General features: G+C 32.9%; 1 protein-coding gene across 1 annotated transcript in view; it reads left to right on the top strand.

Moving 5' to 3' along the window:
• The window catches only part of LOC142318269 (uncharacterized), a 28,664-nt gene that overhangs the window by 6,328 nt on the left and 3,399 nt on the right, over nucleotides 1-18,937 (top strand). Inside the window, exons 3-4 of the mRNA XM_075354835.1 lie at nucleotides 8,381-8,477; nucleotides 16,593-16,885. Coding sequence (XP_075210950.1) covers nucleotides 8,381-8,477; nucleotides 16,593-16,885 — 390 coding nt within the window. The remainder of the gene's footprint in view (nucleotides 1-8,380; nucleotides 8,478-16,592; nucleotides 16,886-18,937) is intronic.

The following is an 18,937-nucleotide window of genomic DNA, read 5'->3' as shown; positions in this document are numbered from 1 at the left end:
TCAACTTCTACATCCAGTAAGTGTTTCTTCAGGACCTTTTTAATAAGTTTTTACAATAAGATAATGTCATCAGTAGATAGTATGCAGGTTAATTCTTACTACTGGAAGTAGTGCGCCAATAAGTCAGTGATGTAGTGTTGGGAGGAGAAATCAAATACTAAGTCATCAAGGAGTACTGTGATAAAAACCAAATAAATCAAATTATATGTTAATAATATAAAGAATTTCTGAAAATAAGAAACAATTATCATAATATTATAAATATAATTGAATAATATTGAAAGATACAACATGAAAAACAATTTGTAGTACCAGAGTATTCAACTTAAAAGAACCCATCATTTAGTTTAGCCTGTAAATAATAATTTATTGGCAAACACTTAGGTAATAATTTACAGGTGTTGAAAATGGTCAACACATTTGACCATATTCCTGGCTACTCTTGTTAGCGGCACTCTGTCTATTTCCTAGATGGAATTGGTAATGTTTGTCTTCAATTTCTGGAGGGTGTGTAGATTATTCTTATAAACAATCTCTTTTTAGCCTCACAGAAAGAAGTCTGGACTAGTCAGATCAAGAGATCTTGGTGGCCATAATTCTTTAGAAATGATTCTTCCATCAAGAAAACCCTGTAGCATTTCCATAGTACAGTGAGCTGTGTGGTAAGTGTCGCTCTCCTATTGGAACCAGCAGTCATACTCAGTCTCTTGCAGTAAGGTTATGAACTGTTGAATAATTTCTGGGTAGATGGCAGCAGTATAGTTTTATCAAAAAACAAGGTACTATTATTCGTTACCTTTAAACCGCATATCATATCATACGCCTATTTTTTGTGGCAACGAAAATGTGTGGATTTTCAATTCCCCAGGTGTGGTAGTTCTGACTAACATACCTTTCTTTTTCCTGTTTAGCCTCTTATAATTACAATTCAGATAATACTTAAGAGGATGAATGAGGATGATATGTATGAGTGTGAGTGAAGTGTAGTCTTGTACAGTCTCAGTTCGACCATTCCTGAGATGTGTGGTTAATTGAAACCCAACCACCAAAGAACACCGGTATTCATGATCTAATATTCAAATCCATGTAAAAATAACTGACTTTACTAGGACTTGAATGCTGGAACTCTCAACTTCCAAATCAGCTGATTTGGGAAGATGCATTCACCACTAGACCAATCTGGTGGGTTATGACTAACAACCTACCAAGGTGAAACCATACTTTAGCTGTGAAAAACATTTGATCTAAAATGCCAATGTTCCTCTAATGAAGTTCTTGAACCATTAACAGTAGTGAACCCTTTTAGCATAATAGGCATTAGTTATCTCATGGAAAACCTGCATTTGATATAGATAACATTTCAGTATTCTCCTCTCTACAATGTGGGCTGAACCTAGTGAAATGTACTTTTCTTCCACATTATTTTACTCATATAACACCAATATATAATTTTAAAAAAATATGCATTTAGTACAATCTACTGAGTGATGTGGCCTCTTTTAAGTTGAACAATGTAGATTTATTTGTCAGAAGTTATTACATATTATTCGTACTTGCAGATTAATATAAACAAGTTCAGATCTCCAAACAGCTGGTTCATCAATTTGCTTTGCCAAGCAGTTGTACTGTATTTATAACTTTAAATAATTTCTGTTCCATTAAAGAAACATAATTGTTATTATTTTTATTTTTTTTTTTGATGTTCTAGGGACATTAACTGTTATGGTCAGTAGCCCTTTTCTGCATCAAAAAGAAAAATTTCTTTCTCCTCACTACTAAAAACACAAGCGACATAGTCAGTTTTGTCATACCAGATCATCCAAAAATAGACTTGTCAAGGGGTTATTAAAAAAAACCCTAAAAGAAACACAACATGGCAGTGGTGTAAATGGCCCCTGCCACTTAAAAACATTTAAAATCTATTACAATAAATACTTCAAAAACACAATTCAAATGCTATTTATGATTTCTGGTCTTGCTGGTCTCTTAGTGGGAATTATTCGATTTGTACTTTAGCCACAGTCTTCTTCATTTTGGTTTTGGTTTTCTTCACCTTTTGACTGGTCAAAAGTTCATTCGTCAGTTATGTGACAATCTTTTGTGTAGAGCCATCTCCTTCTTTCTTTATAGGATTTGAATTACTTTAAATGGTTGACTCTTAAATTTGTGATCGATGATACGTTCAACCATACTTGCCAGTGCTGGTGCCAGTTCAGAAATCATGTCCTTTGGTTTAAAAGAAGGAGTGGGTTTAAAGAAGGAGTGGCTCAGCAACCTGAGCATAGAATGTAAGCTCAGTGATCTGCTGAGCACAATTTTCCTGGCTTCCAGAAAAGTAGCTGACCTTTTTGGTCTTTATCTCCTGTATTGCTACTTCCTCCTTTTAGATCGAAAAAATCTCGCGATCAAGCAGAATGATGTCCATGGCAGTTAACACTAATCTGTGCATCTTTGCAGGGGTCGTTCGGATCTAATGGATCACCAAATGGACAGATCTGTTTCCTAGTAAACCTCGCTGCAGTATGTCCGAATTTCTGACACCCAAAACACTGCAATGGAGTCGGCATGAAAGGACGGACGTCCAGTCTATGATAACCAACCTTGATTTTCTGAGGGCACTTAGGTTTGCTAAATGTTAAAACATACAATGCGAAGGTTACAACTTCTATGTTACATTGGGTGTCTAAACATCGACAGGCAACAACTCCTCTTTCCTGAAGCTCTTCGACAATCTCTGTGCAGGTAAGAAGGTCTCATCACACAACTCCTTTGGAGATATTAACTGTCTTGGAGGTTGCACAATTCGGTACAATGATGAGTTCTACCTTCAAGTTTTCAATAGCAGTAATGAATGTAGGTTACTGACAGTCTCCACAAACAAGTCCATAGCTATCTTCCTGGTCTCTTTTACAGGTCCTCCTGCAGCTGCTGTGATTCTACAATCAATCGTGAAAGGACTAACTTTGGAAAAATCTCCTTCTTTCTTCTTTATCACCAGATACTTTGGAATTGGTTCAAAACTCATAGGATGAAACTATAGAACATACTTTGGTCTCTAACTCACTGAACTCTACGCCCTTCTTTCTCTCTGCATCCGAAGACAAAGGTTCTCCTGGACAAGGGTTTTTATATGGACGTTCTGCCACGGAAGATGTGGATATTGATGCTCTCATAACCTATATGTTCGACAACCTGTATGTGATAAGTTGCGGGTGGAGATACAATTGGTCATCCCCCGGATCAATTATGCTGCCTGGGTTTCTCCAGTCAGCTGTCTCACAAATTTAACCTGGGCTGGGGAGTCAGGTACTGCCTGACCCACGATATCAACATTCTAGGGCTCGTACATAGCATTAAGGGATCCGATACCCTTACCCATAGGACAATCCCTGCTAAAGACCGAAGTGGCTGACTCACGCTGAGCGATGTAAGACTTTGGCAGACCTAGCTCACAGCAGCCCACCCTCAATCCGTCTTCACAATCTGGGAAAATGAATGGGGACTCCCTGTTGGTCCGCCCAGCCTTGGCAAAACAGTTCTCAGTCATTCCTTCCGCCCCTGCTGCAAACAGTAAAACTGAAAAGCACAACTGCAACCAGCTTGGACAGCTCAGGATCGCCAATCAAGTAATCCAGAGGGAGCTCCTGAGCAGAAACCGTTGCCATGTTGGCCGACGCAAGAGAAAGTACTGAAGTACCACGTCGTTACCCACCCCAGACGTGTGCATATATGTTATTGCACGGATGTGGGTAGATATTCTCCAGGGCATTTATTATTATTATTCCTAGAAACATTTTTAGAATGACTGTGGGATCAATACATTTGAAGTGACCCAAGGGTGGTTGCTTGACCGATTCAAAAAAAATTGAAACTTACCTAATTGTTTCCTTGTTGTCTCAGGACCGTAAATGTTTTTACCTATTTTTTAAAAAAACTTTTATTTAAGCAGTTTACTTGTGGAGGCCATTTTTGTTATGGTTTGTACACCTATTATTTTAGTGATTGTAAGGGTTTATAGAAAAAAATCATAACTAAAAGACTATTGGTCCTGGAAGGATGAAACAAAATGCAATTTATTCATACTTTCTCAAGGTAAAAGACTGGTCCATGGTTATTTATGTGTCTCTCTTCTTTCTATGAGAAAATTACCAATAAATTTGAACATGAAAAACAGTGAAATTTCACTATTGGTAATTTTTTTCAAGAGGCAGGGATGGCATACACAATTTGAATTATTTTTTTATATGTAGATATATGTTAGTAGTCTTACCATAAATAATGCTAATTGTGATATACTTACCCCTAAATTTTTGAAAACAAATTTTTTTAAAAATTCAAATTTTGGCTTCAATAACTCTGTTGGGGTTGGTGATACGAACCTCAAATTAACATAACTTGCAGTGTTTTTGTAGATGTTTATGGCAAATAAAAAAGTTTCTTGTGTATTTTACCATTTTGTTGCGATACCATTTTGACTTGTTAAATAAGTGCTCCAATGTTTTTATACTTATTACTATAGTTGAAATAGACTTGTTTGAACCATTCAACTGCAGTGTTCATGTTATAAGAAGCACTTGAAGTCATTTCCAGTCATCTGGAAAATGTTGCAACAGATCATTTATGCTTGTTGCATCATTTAGCTTTGCAGTTACAGACTGGTCAATCTGACATTAGTCAGTAACCTGTTCACATCTTTACCAAATGCCTCAATTCTCATCCTGTGTTTGGAAGTGTTTATTAAATAAATAAGTTTTACTTAATAATATTATATTTGCAAATTTTAAAATCAGTTAAATTTTTACATTATTTGCAAGTAATTGCGCATAAAACAATCGAAGAACAATGTTCCATAGGAATTTATGTGAATGAAGTGTATCATAAAACAGTGAATGGTACTGTGCTAAAAGAACTCATTAAAAAATTTTTGAATTTATTAGTAAAAACTAACTTATGTTTTTATATGTTAATAATTCATGATTGATGGTCCCAAACTTAATGTTGATTATAAGGACTTGGTAGACATCTTTTTTTGTGACAAGGGTAACTACAGGTGTATGATGAATATATAAAATAAATATTCAGGTAAGTAGGTAGTGTTTGACATGCTCAACTTTTCCGAAGAGTATGATGTGTTGCCGGATACAATAATGTACAAACAGTGGGTAACAACTGATATAGCAGAGATGATTATTGTTCTTCAGACCAAAGATGAGTTTTTCGAATCATTGGTGAAAAAATTGGAAAAGCTGAAAACTCACCATTTCATGTCAAAATCTCAAGCTCAGTTTTTTAAGAAGAAAAGATCAGAATTAGGTGAAGAAGAATGTTTGGTGTTGGCAGACTTTGCAGAAAACTTTTCATTTCTTGTTCAAGATGAGATACAAAGCTTTCATTGGGTCAACAGCCAAGCCACAGTTCACCCTTTTGTGTTCTATTTCAAGGAAAATGATGTATTACAACACAAAAGTATCTGTATTTTAAGTATCACTTGAAGCATGATACAGCAACATTTTATTGCTTTCAAACACTTTTAACAGACCATATCAAGGAAGTACATCGGAACGTTAAAAAAACTCATCTATTTTACTGATGGTGCTTCATTATAAAAATAAAAAGAATTTTGCTAATTTGTGCAGTTAAAAAAAAAACTTCTACCTTGAAGCCAAATGGCAGTTCTTTGGATCATCCCATGGGAAAAATGCCTGTGATGGTGTGGGAAGAACAACAAAATGAGAAGTGGCAAAGACAAGCCGCAAACACCATTAAACAGTCAGATACTAAATTTTGATGAAAGGTATATTCATTTTGTAATCACAAGCTGAAGATCATCAAGTATTTTTTGATTAAATCAGATGAGATAGTTAAGATTTCAGAAACTCTAAAAAATCGTTTTGACTGCTCTGAAAGAGTTGTTTGTACTAGAACCTACTACAGGTATGTTCCTGTGTCAGAAGACATTGTAAAATGTTACTTTACTTCAGACTGCAACGATTATGAAGACCACCCTGTTTTAAGTATTGTATCACTTTCACTTAAGGAAAAAGACTTTATTGCTTGTGTGTATGATGATCAGTGATGAATAGGAGAAGTGGTAGATATTAGCCTCGAAAATGTCGATGTGCAATTTCATTTTTTTAACCCAGTTGGACCACATATATCATTTCAACAAGACATTTCAACACATAAAAGTCTCAACAAGACAAAGTGTAGGTACCAATCTGCAAAGTTCTGAGAAAGTTGAAATCAGTTGAACTAGCTACAATAACTTGTGTTCTCACACAATTTCAAGAGAATTATCAGAAGAGATATCGCAGCTGTTGGTTAACACACAAAATAATAAACTTCCATTGCTACAAAAACAGGCTATTTCATTGAAGTATAATTAAAATTTTGCTACAATTTATTTTTTCTTTGGTAGTGTTTACAAAAATAAACCAATATAAAAATAAAAAAAGATGTAGGCTACTCATTGAAACCTCAGTTTGGGTAAGTTTTACAAGCATTTTTGAATCAAATTTGTGTTATGTTAATGGTATTGGTTACGTTAGCATTAAATTACAACCTATCATTAATAATTTAAAAAAAACTATTTTAAAAGTATTGAAAATGTCAACTTCAACAACATAAGGGCTAAATGTAAAAAAATATATAAAAAATATGAAGTGCAAAGAAGGTAAGAAATCCCTTGGAGCACTTATTTAGTGAGTCAAAATGGTATGGCTTTTAACAGGTATTTCTTGATTTTTGAGAGGTTATAATGTTTTTATTCGTAAAATACACAAGAAACTTTTTTATTTGCCATAAACATATATAAAATACTGCAAGTTGTGCTAATTTGAGATTTTCATCATCAGCCCCAACAGAGTTATTTGAAGCCAAAATTTGAATTTAAAAAAAAAATTAGTTTTCAAAAATTTAGGGGTAGGTATATCACCATTAGCATTATTTATGGTAAGATTACTTATATCTACATATAAAAAAATAATTCAAATTGTGTATGCCATCCCTGCCTCTTGAAAAAAATTACCAATAGTGAAATTTCACTGCTTTTCATGTTCAAATTTATTGGTAATTTTCTCATAGAAAGAAGAGAGATAGGTAATTAACCACTGGACCAATCTTTTATCTTGAGAAAATATGAATAAATTGCATTTTGTTTCATCCTTCCAGGACCAATAGTCTTTTAGTAATGATTTTTTTCTATAAACCCTTACAATCGCAAAAATAGGTGTACATAACATAACAAAAATGGCTGCCTCAGGTAAACTGCTTAAATAAAAAATTTAAAAAAAGTAGTTTTAAGGTCCTGAAACATCAAAGAAACAAGTGGGTAAGTTTCAATTTTCTTTCAATTAGTTAAGAAACCAGCTTATGTTTTTTGGGACATAAATGGATTGACCCTATGACATTTGTAAGTGTCACACTCTGAAGTTTTCAGTTTGCATGGCTAACTATCTTGGAACAGATAGGCTATGATATATTGCTCTGCAAAGTAGTAATCAACTTCATTATCTTTGTTTATGGTAATAAAATTTGAATTATGTATTATACATTATGAAATCATGGTAATAATTATCATTACAAATTATTTCTTACAGGCTCAAGAAGTAACAAATGTATTAGTTACACAAGAAGGTATATCACGTATTATTTTTTGATTTTTTAAGTAATGAATAATCTAAAGTAATAACGGGTAAATAATTTTTTTTTTTTATAAACATTTTACAAAGTTTCTGAATTCTTTTCAATACTATCTAATGATATGAAAAGTGCTTGGAAATAGTGAATTCAATAAACCTTTTTTTTTAATCTTGCTGTTTAGAATTAGTAATTGTACATTTTATGCTTTTAATTATGAATTTGTGACAATGAGTGACTAACAAAGAACACAATAATAAAACAAACTGTATATGCTGAAATACTACAGAAAACAGATACATAATCACATTGAAGACAACACAGTTGCATAACTGTGGGAGTATTTGCAAAATAATCAGTGCTAACTGGCTGACAATCAACATTTACTGATTACCAATCTCTTGTTTAGTGTCCTTTTAAAACGTTCTGTAGTCTAGTGTAAATATTATCTATCAGATAATTGTTAATCTTTCTCAAACTGAATATCTAATATTCATGAATTCTCTAAGTATCAACTTACTCTGTTCCCAACAAACATTTCTAAGTGTAACAGATTACTTAATTTTCTTTCATATTATAACAAATTTATGGTTCAGAGAACTTTTTAAATGTGTTTGCTACAGTACACCGTGTCAAACCTCTTTTTTTCTTCCCAATACTGTATCTTATATTCACTTATATATTTTTACATATGAAAATGTTATAATAATAGAATGTATTATAAAAGTTATTTTGGTTACAGATAATTAGATGGAGTGTTGAATTAATCACTAAACAAGGCAGTCACATTAATGAATCTGTGAGAAAAATACCAAAATGGAACTCTGTACATTTTAATTGTAAGTTGGAGTAATAAAAATTTTCCAAAAAAATGTATTCCACTTTGTTGCAATTATAGGCAAGATATCTCTTTCTTACACAGAAACCTTTGGCTTTACATCTGGAAATTTTCTGAATGTAAGACATTTAATATGCAAAAAAGCCACTTCACTGGACTAAAGAAGACTGGAAAAATGTTGTATGTTCATGGGCTAAGTGTTCCATTTGTTAGAAAAGCATCAGATAAAAATACAGTACACCATTGACCCATATCCAGCAATCAGCTAGATCCCCAGCCAAAAATGTTGGGGTTTTTTTTCATTTGAAGGCCCTTATTCATTACTTCCAGTAGATGGTATGTGAAAAAGTGATGGATTTATCAAGATTCTAAAGAAAATGGTTCTACACAACTTCAAAACAAATTCCCAAAGGCAAAGAGTGTTCCAACAAGATTTGGCACCATGCCATATTGCCAAAATAAGTGGAAAATAACTATCTTACAACCAATAAATAATAGACACAAAAGAGCAAAAAAATATACATAAGTATTTATTCTCTAATATGGTAATATTATTGAAAATGTTACTAAAATTTACAATGAAGAAATATTTCAACCAGTATACAAATCTAATAACCACATAATAAAGTATTTAAAAACCAAGAATAATAATAATAATAAAATTAATAATATGTGTGAAATTTATAAAATTAAATGTAATGATTGTTATGATATTTGTATAGGTAAACAAAAGTGTTTACAACTTTCAGATTTCTGAAAGATTGCAGAATTCACAAAAATATAAATTCGGTTTATTTAATATGGTGCACTATCTAATAAACAATAAACATTCTATTTCTGATATTAACACAAACTTAGAAATATTAGAAATTAATAAAGGTGACATAATATTACATATATAAATACAAACAAAATTTCAGTTTGATGGACTATCAGATAGATTTGAGGGAGATAGTTTTGTAAAAATTACACAGATAACAACAACACTCCTGAAAATTAATACACAATCTAATATATTTTTTAATTTCTATTATGCAATAACAGAATTATTTCAATCATGACTTAGGTTGTAGGATCCCACGAAAGTACTTTCATGAAAAATTAAGGTAATTATGTCATATCAGTTTTCTGCACTAGCTAGTTTATTTAATAGAATTTATAACAACTTAATCACCAAAAACACACTAACAGAAACCTAAAAAAAACTTACTATAATCAAATATATCAGGATCTGCACCATTGCAGGGTCTGTACATAATTCTGTAATTACATCAAATAAAAAAAACAAAATAAATAAATAAAAAATAAAACCTTAAAAAATCTTGGAAAAAATAAACAATAAAATTAAACTACAAAACTAAACTACATTGAACTATACAATTTGTAATAACACCATAAATAATGAAAAAACACTCCCATCACTTGAACCATTCCATTCTTGTAGTTACAATTGTGCAAGAGATATTTCTTACTAGCCTATAAATGAGTATTCAAGGACATGAGAACATAAAAAAATGTAATTTAAAGGTGTAGAGAAGAATTGGCTACAGTCAAATTACATAGATGGGCACAGTCCAAGTTAAACAGAAAATTTTTGTCTTAATTACATACTTCTGAAACTTTTTCAATTTATCTTTAGCCAATTAGCCTTATACTTGCACCCTACAAACCAGAACAGATCTATTTGCAAATATGAAAATTTCAGTGATTGGACAATTTTTTTTATTGAATATATAACTCCACTTAACATTTACACCATATTTTGCATTCATAATATTCTCTTTAAAGTTAGAGAATTCAGTGACAATGAGGATGAAAAAGTTACCTCCAGATATATGCAGTAATTTATAATTTCAATTTATTGCGGATAAATAAAATATTTATATTCACATAAAATTGCTTCCACTTCTCGATCATCTTTTACAGCATATCTGGAGATTATTAATTACTCATTATAGATTGTCCAAATTATCAGATATGAACAGAATATTATCAGTGCACAGAAGAACTCTCATTAGGATAACGTGACTCAATTTGTCTCTTCAAACATTCATGAATTTATTCACAAATAAAGAATACAGGACGATGACAGTACCACCCAATCTTGCTTTATACCGTTTATTGTTGAAAACCTTTTGAAAGGCCTCTCTACATCATGCAGGTGAATTTATGTCCTTTTACAAGCTTCTTAAAACATTATGAATTTATTGGAAACCCCTTGCCCATGTAGCTAATAAAATAACTATTCCCTATCCAAAATTCAAAGAGTGCACAAGAATCAACATAAAATAATAAGTCATGTTTTCCTCAGTAAAATTAAAGTCGGTAAATATTTATCAACTGGACAGAAATTTTTTCTAAATCTCACCTGCTGCTCGCAGAACATGTTAACACTGATTCAGTTTTCCAAACCCTGTGATAAAACCCTCAAAATATTTTAGTATTGATTTGTGATTGATATTTTCCTATAATTATTTGCCTTTTCCAAAGGCTCTTTTTTTGTGGAAAAGAAGATTAGATAATGAATAGATTCAGGAAGTGAAGCAGGAACTACCCCAAATTCCAAAATATGATTAAAAACACTACACTCCATGTCCAAATATTCTATGAGTTATAAATAAATCCAAAGTTTCACAATAAAAATGAGAGCTTATTGCACTTAAGCTTTTTTTAATTTCTAAACATTTATTCCTATTTCCCTGTGATAGGAAATCTGCTTATAATAGAATAAGGTATGATCTTTCCTGTGTGTGCAATCTTTTAAATTCCTTTAGGATGTTTAAATAGACATTCTTAATTTCTTCTGAATTTACTTTTCTAAATAAAGTAAGTTGTAAATTGAACATTCTGGCACTAGCCTTCATTTTGCCAGTGTCAAAAAATACCTGTTTTTGCTCCTTAGTAACAGTACTATTATTAAACTACAAGCATACAACTTATTGTATGCATCCTGTAACTCCCACCACTACATCAGCTACAAGGATACCACTACTAGCTACCCACATACCTGCACTCGCCATAGAGATCGCTGCCCCATTCAAATTGCATATCTGCAATCTCTACCTCTCACCAAACTCCGAGTTTGATGCACTAACTATACAAAACTCCTTGTTCAAAATTCATCTGCATTGTTAATAGTAGGAGGCCATTGTTAATGCCCACCACATTTCTTGGGGTTCGACAATCTGTTCTCATAGAAATATCATAAACAGAGTGAGACAGGACTTGGACCTGTGTCTGCTGAATGACAGATCATACACGTTTATGTTATCATCACAGGTACATGTCCAACATTGACCTCTCCCTATGCTTGCCAAGCTTACTCCCTCAACTTAATTGGTCTTTTTTTCGGACCATTCTTAAACATCCCCAAGGCAACCAACCGGTCCTTGCAGTTAAACAAATCTCATTCACTTCAGAGTGTCGTGGCAGCAGTCTGCCCTTCCTGTCTAACCTCATTTGGAGGCTTACCCATCGGATTTTTTTTTAGCTTAGCACTTCACACTTCCTGCACACAATAGTCACAGCATAGACCCAGGGCTGGACCTTTATTCTCCTCGAAGAGTTCATCAACTAACTTAGCTTTTATTATAGAATTGCACAATACTTATCAACTAACAAGGATATGATTATAAACAATACAATAATGTGATTCTAGAATTCTATTTACAGTATGTATACACTACGGATATTATCGATTAAAAACAGACAAATACATGATGGTAACAACATGAAACATTATTCACGCAGCTGGTATGTTTATACTTAATAACAGATTTATTTACAAGCGGATACGTAATTTCAATGTTATAAAACATCATATAATAAAATAAACAAATATATAATACAATACTTAGTAACTAACAAGGAAATACAGCACAATATATGATCATCATGTTTGGGGTAGTTATATCCATTCTACAAATTGCTATATAATTAAATTGTCATACTAGATTCATTGATTAACACAGATAAATACACAATACAATACTATCAACATTAAGTACATAGCTATTATAGGTATATCATTATAACTGACTTATTCATTAATAACAGCAATCACATGATGACAGCAGACTTGTTTAACAGTAAAAATATGATAACCAATTCTATTATACATCACATAATTAAACAGATGAATACGTAATACCATAATACATAATACAAAATACAAATACATAATTCAGTACTTATTAATACAATACATAATACACTAACTAACAAAAGGAAATACAGCATAGCGATATGGTCATCATGAACAATGGTGGCTATCCATCATATAATCTTCAATATAATTATAGTACACACAATAAGTCATTGGTCACATGATACAATCCTGCCAGCATCAATTCCATCGGTGGTTCAGTAGTAGGATGTTCGCCTGCCACCTTAATTTGTCTGTTTGTGACAACTTTCACAGAAGAAGCAGTAAAGCAATTATCAGTGCTTTCATGCTGACCGAGTGGTGAACAAAAGACCGCGGAGATGGATTGTTGAAAGAACAAATTGGAACAGTTACCTTAAAGCCTTCCCATCACAGTATGACGATAGTGCTGAAACCCTAATCAACTAACTTCTTTATCTCCCTAGATCTCGAGAATGCTAGTATATTCATCCCACAAACATCAGAAAATCCAAGGCGTCCCTCCAGTCCCTGGTGGAGTAATGATTGCCAAAATGCAACTAGGAAATGACGGCAGTCACTGCGTAAATTTAGCCATGGACCTACAAACGAACATCTAAATTTGTATCGTAGAGCTAGAGCGATATGTCGTCGCGTATTCCTAGACGCTAGAAGAAAGTCATGGAGGAATTACATAGACACCATCTCATGCACTACTCCCACTTATTCTGTGTAGAGAAAACTTCGTGCAATTTATGGATCCCACAACAGTCTATCTTCGGCCTTATTCACAAAGGAGAACTCCTTACGTCATCTTCTGCAGCTGCAACTAGCTGATTCTTTTCGTTCGGTGTCGTTAATTTCATCATATACTAATGAATTTCGGAGATGTAAGATACGAATGGAAAAAATACCATCCAAAATTGGTGATTCACTCGGGGAATTAAATGCTCCCTTTATATTCAACAAGTTTTTGCGTGCATTAAAAAATTCACGTAACATCTCCCCTGGATCTGATAACATATGTATCAGTATGCTTTCAAATTTTCCCAATTCGCCCCTTTATCACCTATTGTGTATATATAATGGTTTGTACTCCGTACAATTGTTCCCACACATTTGGTCGGAAGCAATTGTCATACCAGTACTTAAACCTGGTAGAGACAAAGCATGCTCCTCAGCCTACTGACCTATCTCCTTGACGAGCATTTTGTGCAGTGTGATGAGAGAATGGTGACCGAAGATTTACCTGGTATTTAGAGAAACACTCTGATATTTACATCCCAGCTCCTTAGGGAAAGACACCCGCTTAGTGACGTTCCGGTCGCCACAACCCCCACCCCGTTCCTAGACCTTTGGGCTTCAACGGGAGTCGTCTATCGCCCTCTGACTTTTTACATCTCACAGTAATACGTCTGGTCTCGTTGGGATGCCACCGATGTAAGTGCCTCGGTAGACATTTGCATCGGTGATTTATTAACTCAGCTTTTGACTTCGCTGTAGGCCTCATCCGGACATCTTGAATGTCCTACATCATATCCCTCGGAGCTAGCTAACCGAGCTGGCGGAAGAGTGAACCCCTCGTTTAGTTCTGCTTATTATGAGCCAATTTCGTGAATGTCTCGTAATTCGAGGCAAATTAACACAACATACCACCAAAGATGTTGATCGCAACAACGAAATATAGTTCTAGTTCCTTTAGTGAACTCAACTTTAATTCAAACCCCAGACTTAGGTTAAATTACGGACTCCGGTCCGGTCCACTAGGGAGAGGCGGACAGACATACTACTTCCACTCGGCTTCATCGCAGAGTCCCGCGTGACATTCACCTCATAAACCATCGTCAAGATGCCGCTACACCTCACTGCTGCATGGTATCCTATGTCCATCGGCAGGGCAGTCGCCGTTCCGCCGATAGCTTTTACAATTATAATCACCTCTTGTCTAACTAACCGTGGCTTGCTGCCAAAGCGCCTACCTTCGGCCAGTCAAACTGTCCAGGCAGACCGTAGCCAGCCGGGTTCCTACTCTACTAGATCCCATCGGCCGTCCTGCGCAGGGCGGAGAATCGAAGGAAGCCAGCAACAATTGCCCAATCTCTGCGAGTCCTCCAGTTGACTCGCAGGTCAAATAAGAAGTTTACTCTCTCAAGTTCCCTAACAACTCTGATACGCTCAGCTACGTACCGGGGACAGACATACAGGACATGGTCCACCGTGTCATCGACCCTACAGTCCGAACACAAGCCTGAGTAACCAACCAAAACCTAGCCAAACTATCCCTAAAAGCACCATGTCCAGAAAGAAATTGAATTATATGCCGATTGGAGGAAACCCAACTAATTGCTCGCAACTCCGAAACATTTGGAAAAATACCATGCGCGTATCGAACAGTAGAAGAATTGTCCCACCTAGCTTGCAAAGAGTCAAAACCATGGTCTTCAATTTCTCGCATACGCCCTGACATTATAAGGTCTCCCTTCATGGAAATATACCGCTTTCTACGTTCCGTAGCCGAGATATCAAGGGGTTTTATACCGGCGATCACAGTGACTGTCTCTCGGGAGACAGTTATGTAGCCACCCACAACAGCTAACAGTAGAAAACTGCATATTAAAAATACCAAAATAATGAAAATTGTGTATTAATTTATTATACGACTGCTGCTGCTAACTGTTGCAATTTTTATAAGACTCTCTCCCTCAAATATTGTCTAATAGTTTATCAGATTGAAATTTTGTTTGTATTTATATATTTAATATTTTTCTAATATATTTAATTTTATATCATGTTTATTAATTTGTAATATTTTTAAATTTGTGTATCAGAAATAAAAAAAAAAATGTTTATTGTTTATTAGATGATCTGCTATTTAGATAAATCTAATTTATTATTTTAACAAATTAAATTCTTTTAATGAAAATATAAAATTCACAATTGAAATAGGTAATGATAAAATGTTAGATTGTTTACATCAATATTGAAATAAACAAGGACAACCAAATTTAAATGTCAGCATATAGAAAACATACATCTGATGTTTTTAATAATTCATAAAAGATCAAATCACTTTTGGTCTAATAAAATTTACAGTCATACAAATATGATTATTGGAGTAATCAGTTACATACATAGCAACAAACAAATGTTAAATAATGAAATAAACATTATAAAACATAGAGCAGCCGAAAGTGGATATGATACTACTTTAATTAAAAATATTTATAAAAACAACTACCAAAACACAATATTGAAAAAATTATCTTCAAACCAATAATATAAAAAAAGGAATAAAGAAGAAACAAAAAAATGAAAAATATACATAAAGTATTTTTACATTATTAAAATCATTGACAAATTACTAAAACTTACAATAAAGAAATATGTAAACCAGCTTAGAAACTTAATAACCGCATAATAAAATAGTTTGGTTTATCATAAAAAAATTAATCCACGTAATATTCATTGTTGATTGATATGAAAAAAATCCTTACACATTAATGTAGGATTGTAATGTTACATTGTCATTGACGTTTATCAAAGTTGTGTTGTTTCTTGTAATATGTTGGGCTTGGAAAAAATGTTAGGAAGTAGATATTTCTAAACTATTAAATATATTAAAATTTAATTTACATAAAAGTCATGAACTTAACTTGCTCAAATTTATGAAATTCTGAAGTGGAATTACCAAAAAAAAAAAAAATAAATTAAAACAGACAACAAATTAGATTGAATGTACTATTGATTACTTATTAAAGGAATTTCCTAACCACTTCATGATAGGTGGAGTAATAGCTCCATCTGCAACACTAAAATTCAATTCTTTTAAAGTTATTTATTTCTTTTTTTAAGTTTTACTTCGCTGATTAAAGTTATTGAAAATACTTAGTCTTTAAGAAATTTGTTCAAAAATAATTCTTAACCACTTTAACTTATTAACTTCACCAGTCCAATGTTTTTAATCGTAGGTTTGTTTTTTAATTATTTTTTCAGGCAGTCTGTTAAGCAGAAACAAGAAACAACACAGTGGTTTAGAATTGAAGTTTTCAGAGATTTTTATGAAAACAGATTGCTGCAGTAGTCAGTGGTTTAATAGAAAAGGAAGTATTAATAAAGCAATACAATCTTTTCATCAATCACCAGTAAGATATTTGAGTTTAAGTTCTGTTTATTTGTCACCAAACGAGAACAAGAAAACTGGTGGGAAGATAGATTTCAGTGAATGCAAATTAATCACGCGAACTGTTATGGATAAAAATAATAAACCTGTGACTATATATCTGCTGGTAATTATTAGTCAGGGGAATAATCAGTAATATTTAGTAGCATAAGTTGTATAACATTTGGTATAATATAAATTATATAATTATTTGTGTAAGAAATCAATATAGAAGCAAATAGATGACTCATTTTAAGTAAAAAAGGAAAAATAAAAATTAAATTTATTTTAATTAGGTACAGAAAATTATAGTAATTTATTAAACATATTAAAGGTGAGTGAAAAATTATGCATCCCAAAATTCATTAATCCACTGAAGTGGGAAATCTGGTTTTAGGTTGGCACTTATTGGATAGGTTGGTAACCTTGTAGCAATAACGTGTATACAGGCAATCTCTCTGCATTTTTTCTGTCAATAGCAAATATGCTATAAAAAGACTATTATGCGTTTTAACGTGCTTTTATTCTTGAGTGTTATTTAAAATCGCAAGTTTTTAAAGTGGCAGGAAGGCCACTTTGATTTTCGTTGATCAAACATTCCCAGTAAGTCAATTTCACGTATAGTCGCTCTCTGTAGTGAAATAAACAAAAAAGGTACGGCCTTCCAACAGTTATAAAGGACGAATCTTTAGAACGTGTCTGTGCATTATTTAAACAATCATTACTTACGTTAATAAGAAGGTATATCAGCAGAATGTCATATGGGAGTGTTCGAAAAGAAAAAAAAAAATCATATTCACATTATGTAGGAATTGCAAGTCCCATCACAGAAAAATACTATTCTGATCGTGATAACATTTTCTTTGATGATAGGCATGGTTTCATCAAAGTGACCTCGTAAACAGCCAGAACAATCAATATTGGAATGTAAAAATGTCTCACATTTTCCACAAAATTTTCCATTAAATTCAGAAAACATTGGAGTTTGGTGCGCAATTTCTCAGAATAAAACTAACATCTGAACTCTATGAGCAGATTTTAATTGACCTTACAGTGCTGCTAAATGAATATGAATATGATTGTCAGTTGCAACAAGATGGTGAAACAGCCTACCCAGTGAGTAATACAATTTTGCTCCAGTGTGCTTTCTTTTGGGAGAATACCGTTTCCCATGGTTTGTTACCACATAATTGGCCAGATTTATCTTCCACGAATATATTTTTCTTTAAGGCTATTTGAAAGCAAAAGTGTTAAAAAAACTACTGTTATGAAGTTATTTAATATTTTATTTGTTAAAATTTAATGAATTTTTTTCATATATAGGTTTCCATGTTTGTTTTTTTCTAAAATGGTTGTACAACGTTTTGCTCAGTCTGTAATATCAAAAATTAAATAATCTATCAATATTGAAAAAAAAAGAAAAATACATAGTTTTGAAAAATGTAAACAAACAGTAAATAAAGAATAAAGAAAATAAAAAATGACAAAAATAAAAAATTTTACTTGAAAAATAAAGAATTGTAGAAGGATAACTAGTGTGCAGTCATACATAAGACGGAGGACAAAACATTGTACAGAGTGGCTTATGCTGCAATTTTGTTGTACAACCCCCCATACAAACATTACAAGGAATGAATTTGTTGTTCTTTATCAGTGGCCACTGCCATTGGGTTGAGTGTGTATATATATATATATATATATATATATATATATATGAAACATTTGATTGAATAACTGTGAATTGTTAGCAATCAAATTTTATGTTGGGAACTTGCAAAACAAATATTGAGATGAACTTTGTAGTGGGGCCCAGTTTCTGTCACCAGTGAGAATCCTTGAAAGAAAATGCACAAATTGATTTAAAGCGATGGTTACATAAACAATAACTCAGCTACCATACCATGAAGTAGGACAATTGTCAAGTAATTTGGTTGCCATAAGATCTTTTCGCTGAAGGTGCTGTGCGAACTCACAAAAAAATTTACTCTTACTGTGAAGAAGACAACTTCCTTTTCAGTGCTATGAAGGAGAGAAATGATGGGTGTCTCATTATAAACCTAAAGGGAAAAGGCATGAAATACTGGCATTTTGGTTCCAGGATGTTCAAGAAAATCCAAGAAATTCAGAACATAATCCTCTGAAAAATAAACTTTTTTGAATAGTGTTTTGGAATACCAAA

The sequence above is a fragment of the Lycorma delicatula genome, chromosome 1, assembly GCF_047948215.1.
Source record: "Lycorma delicatula isolate Av1 chromosome 1, ASM4794821v1, whole genome shotgun sequence".
NCBI classification, from domain to species: Eukaryota; Metazoa; Arthropoda; class Insecta; order Hemiptera; family Fulgoridae; genus Lycorma; species Lycorma delicatula.
The sequence above is the reverse complement of the archived record's forward strand: the minus strand, read 5'-3'. Positions and strand labels throughout refer to the sequence as shown.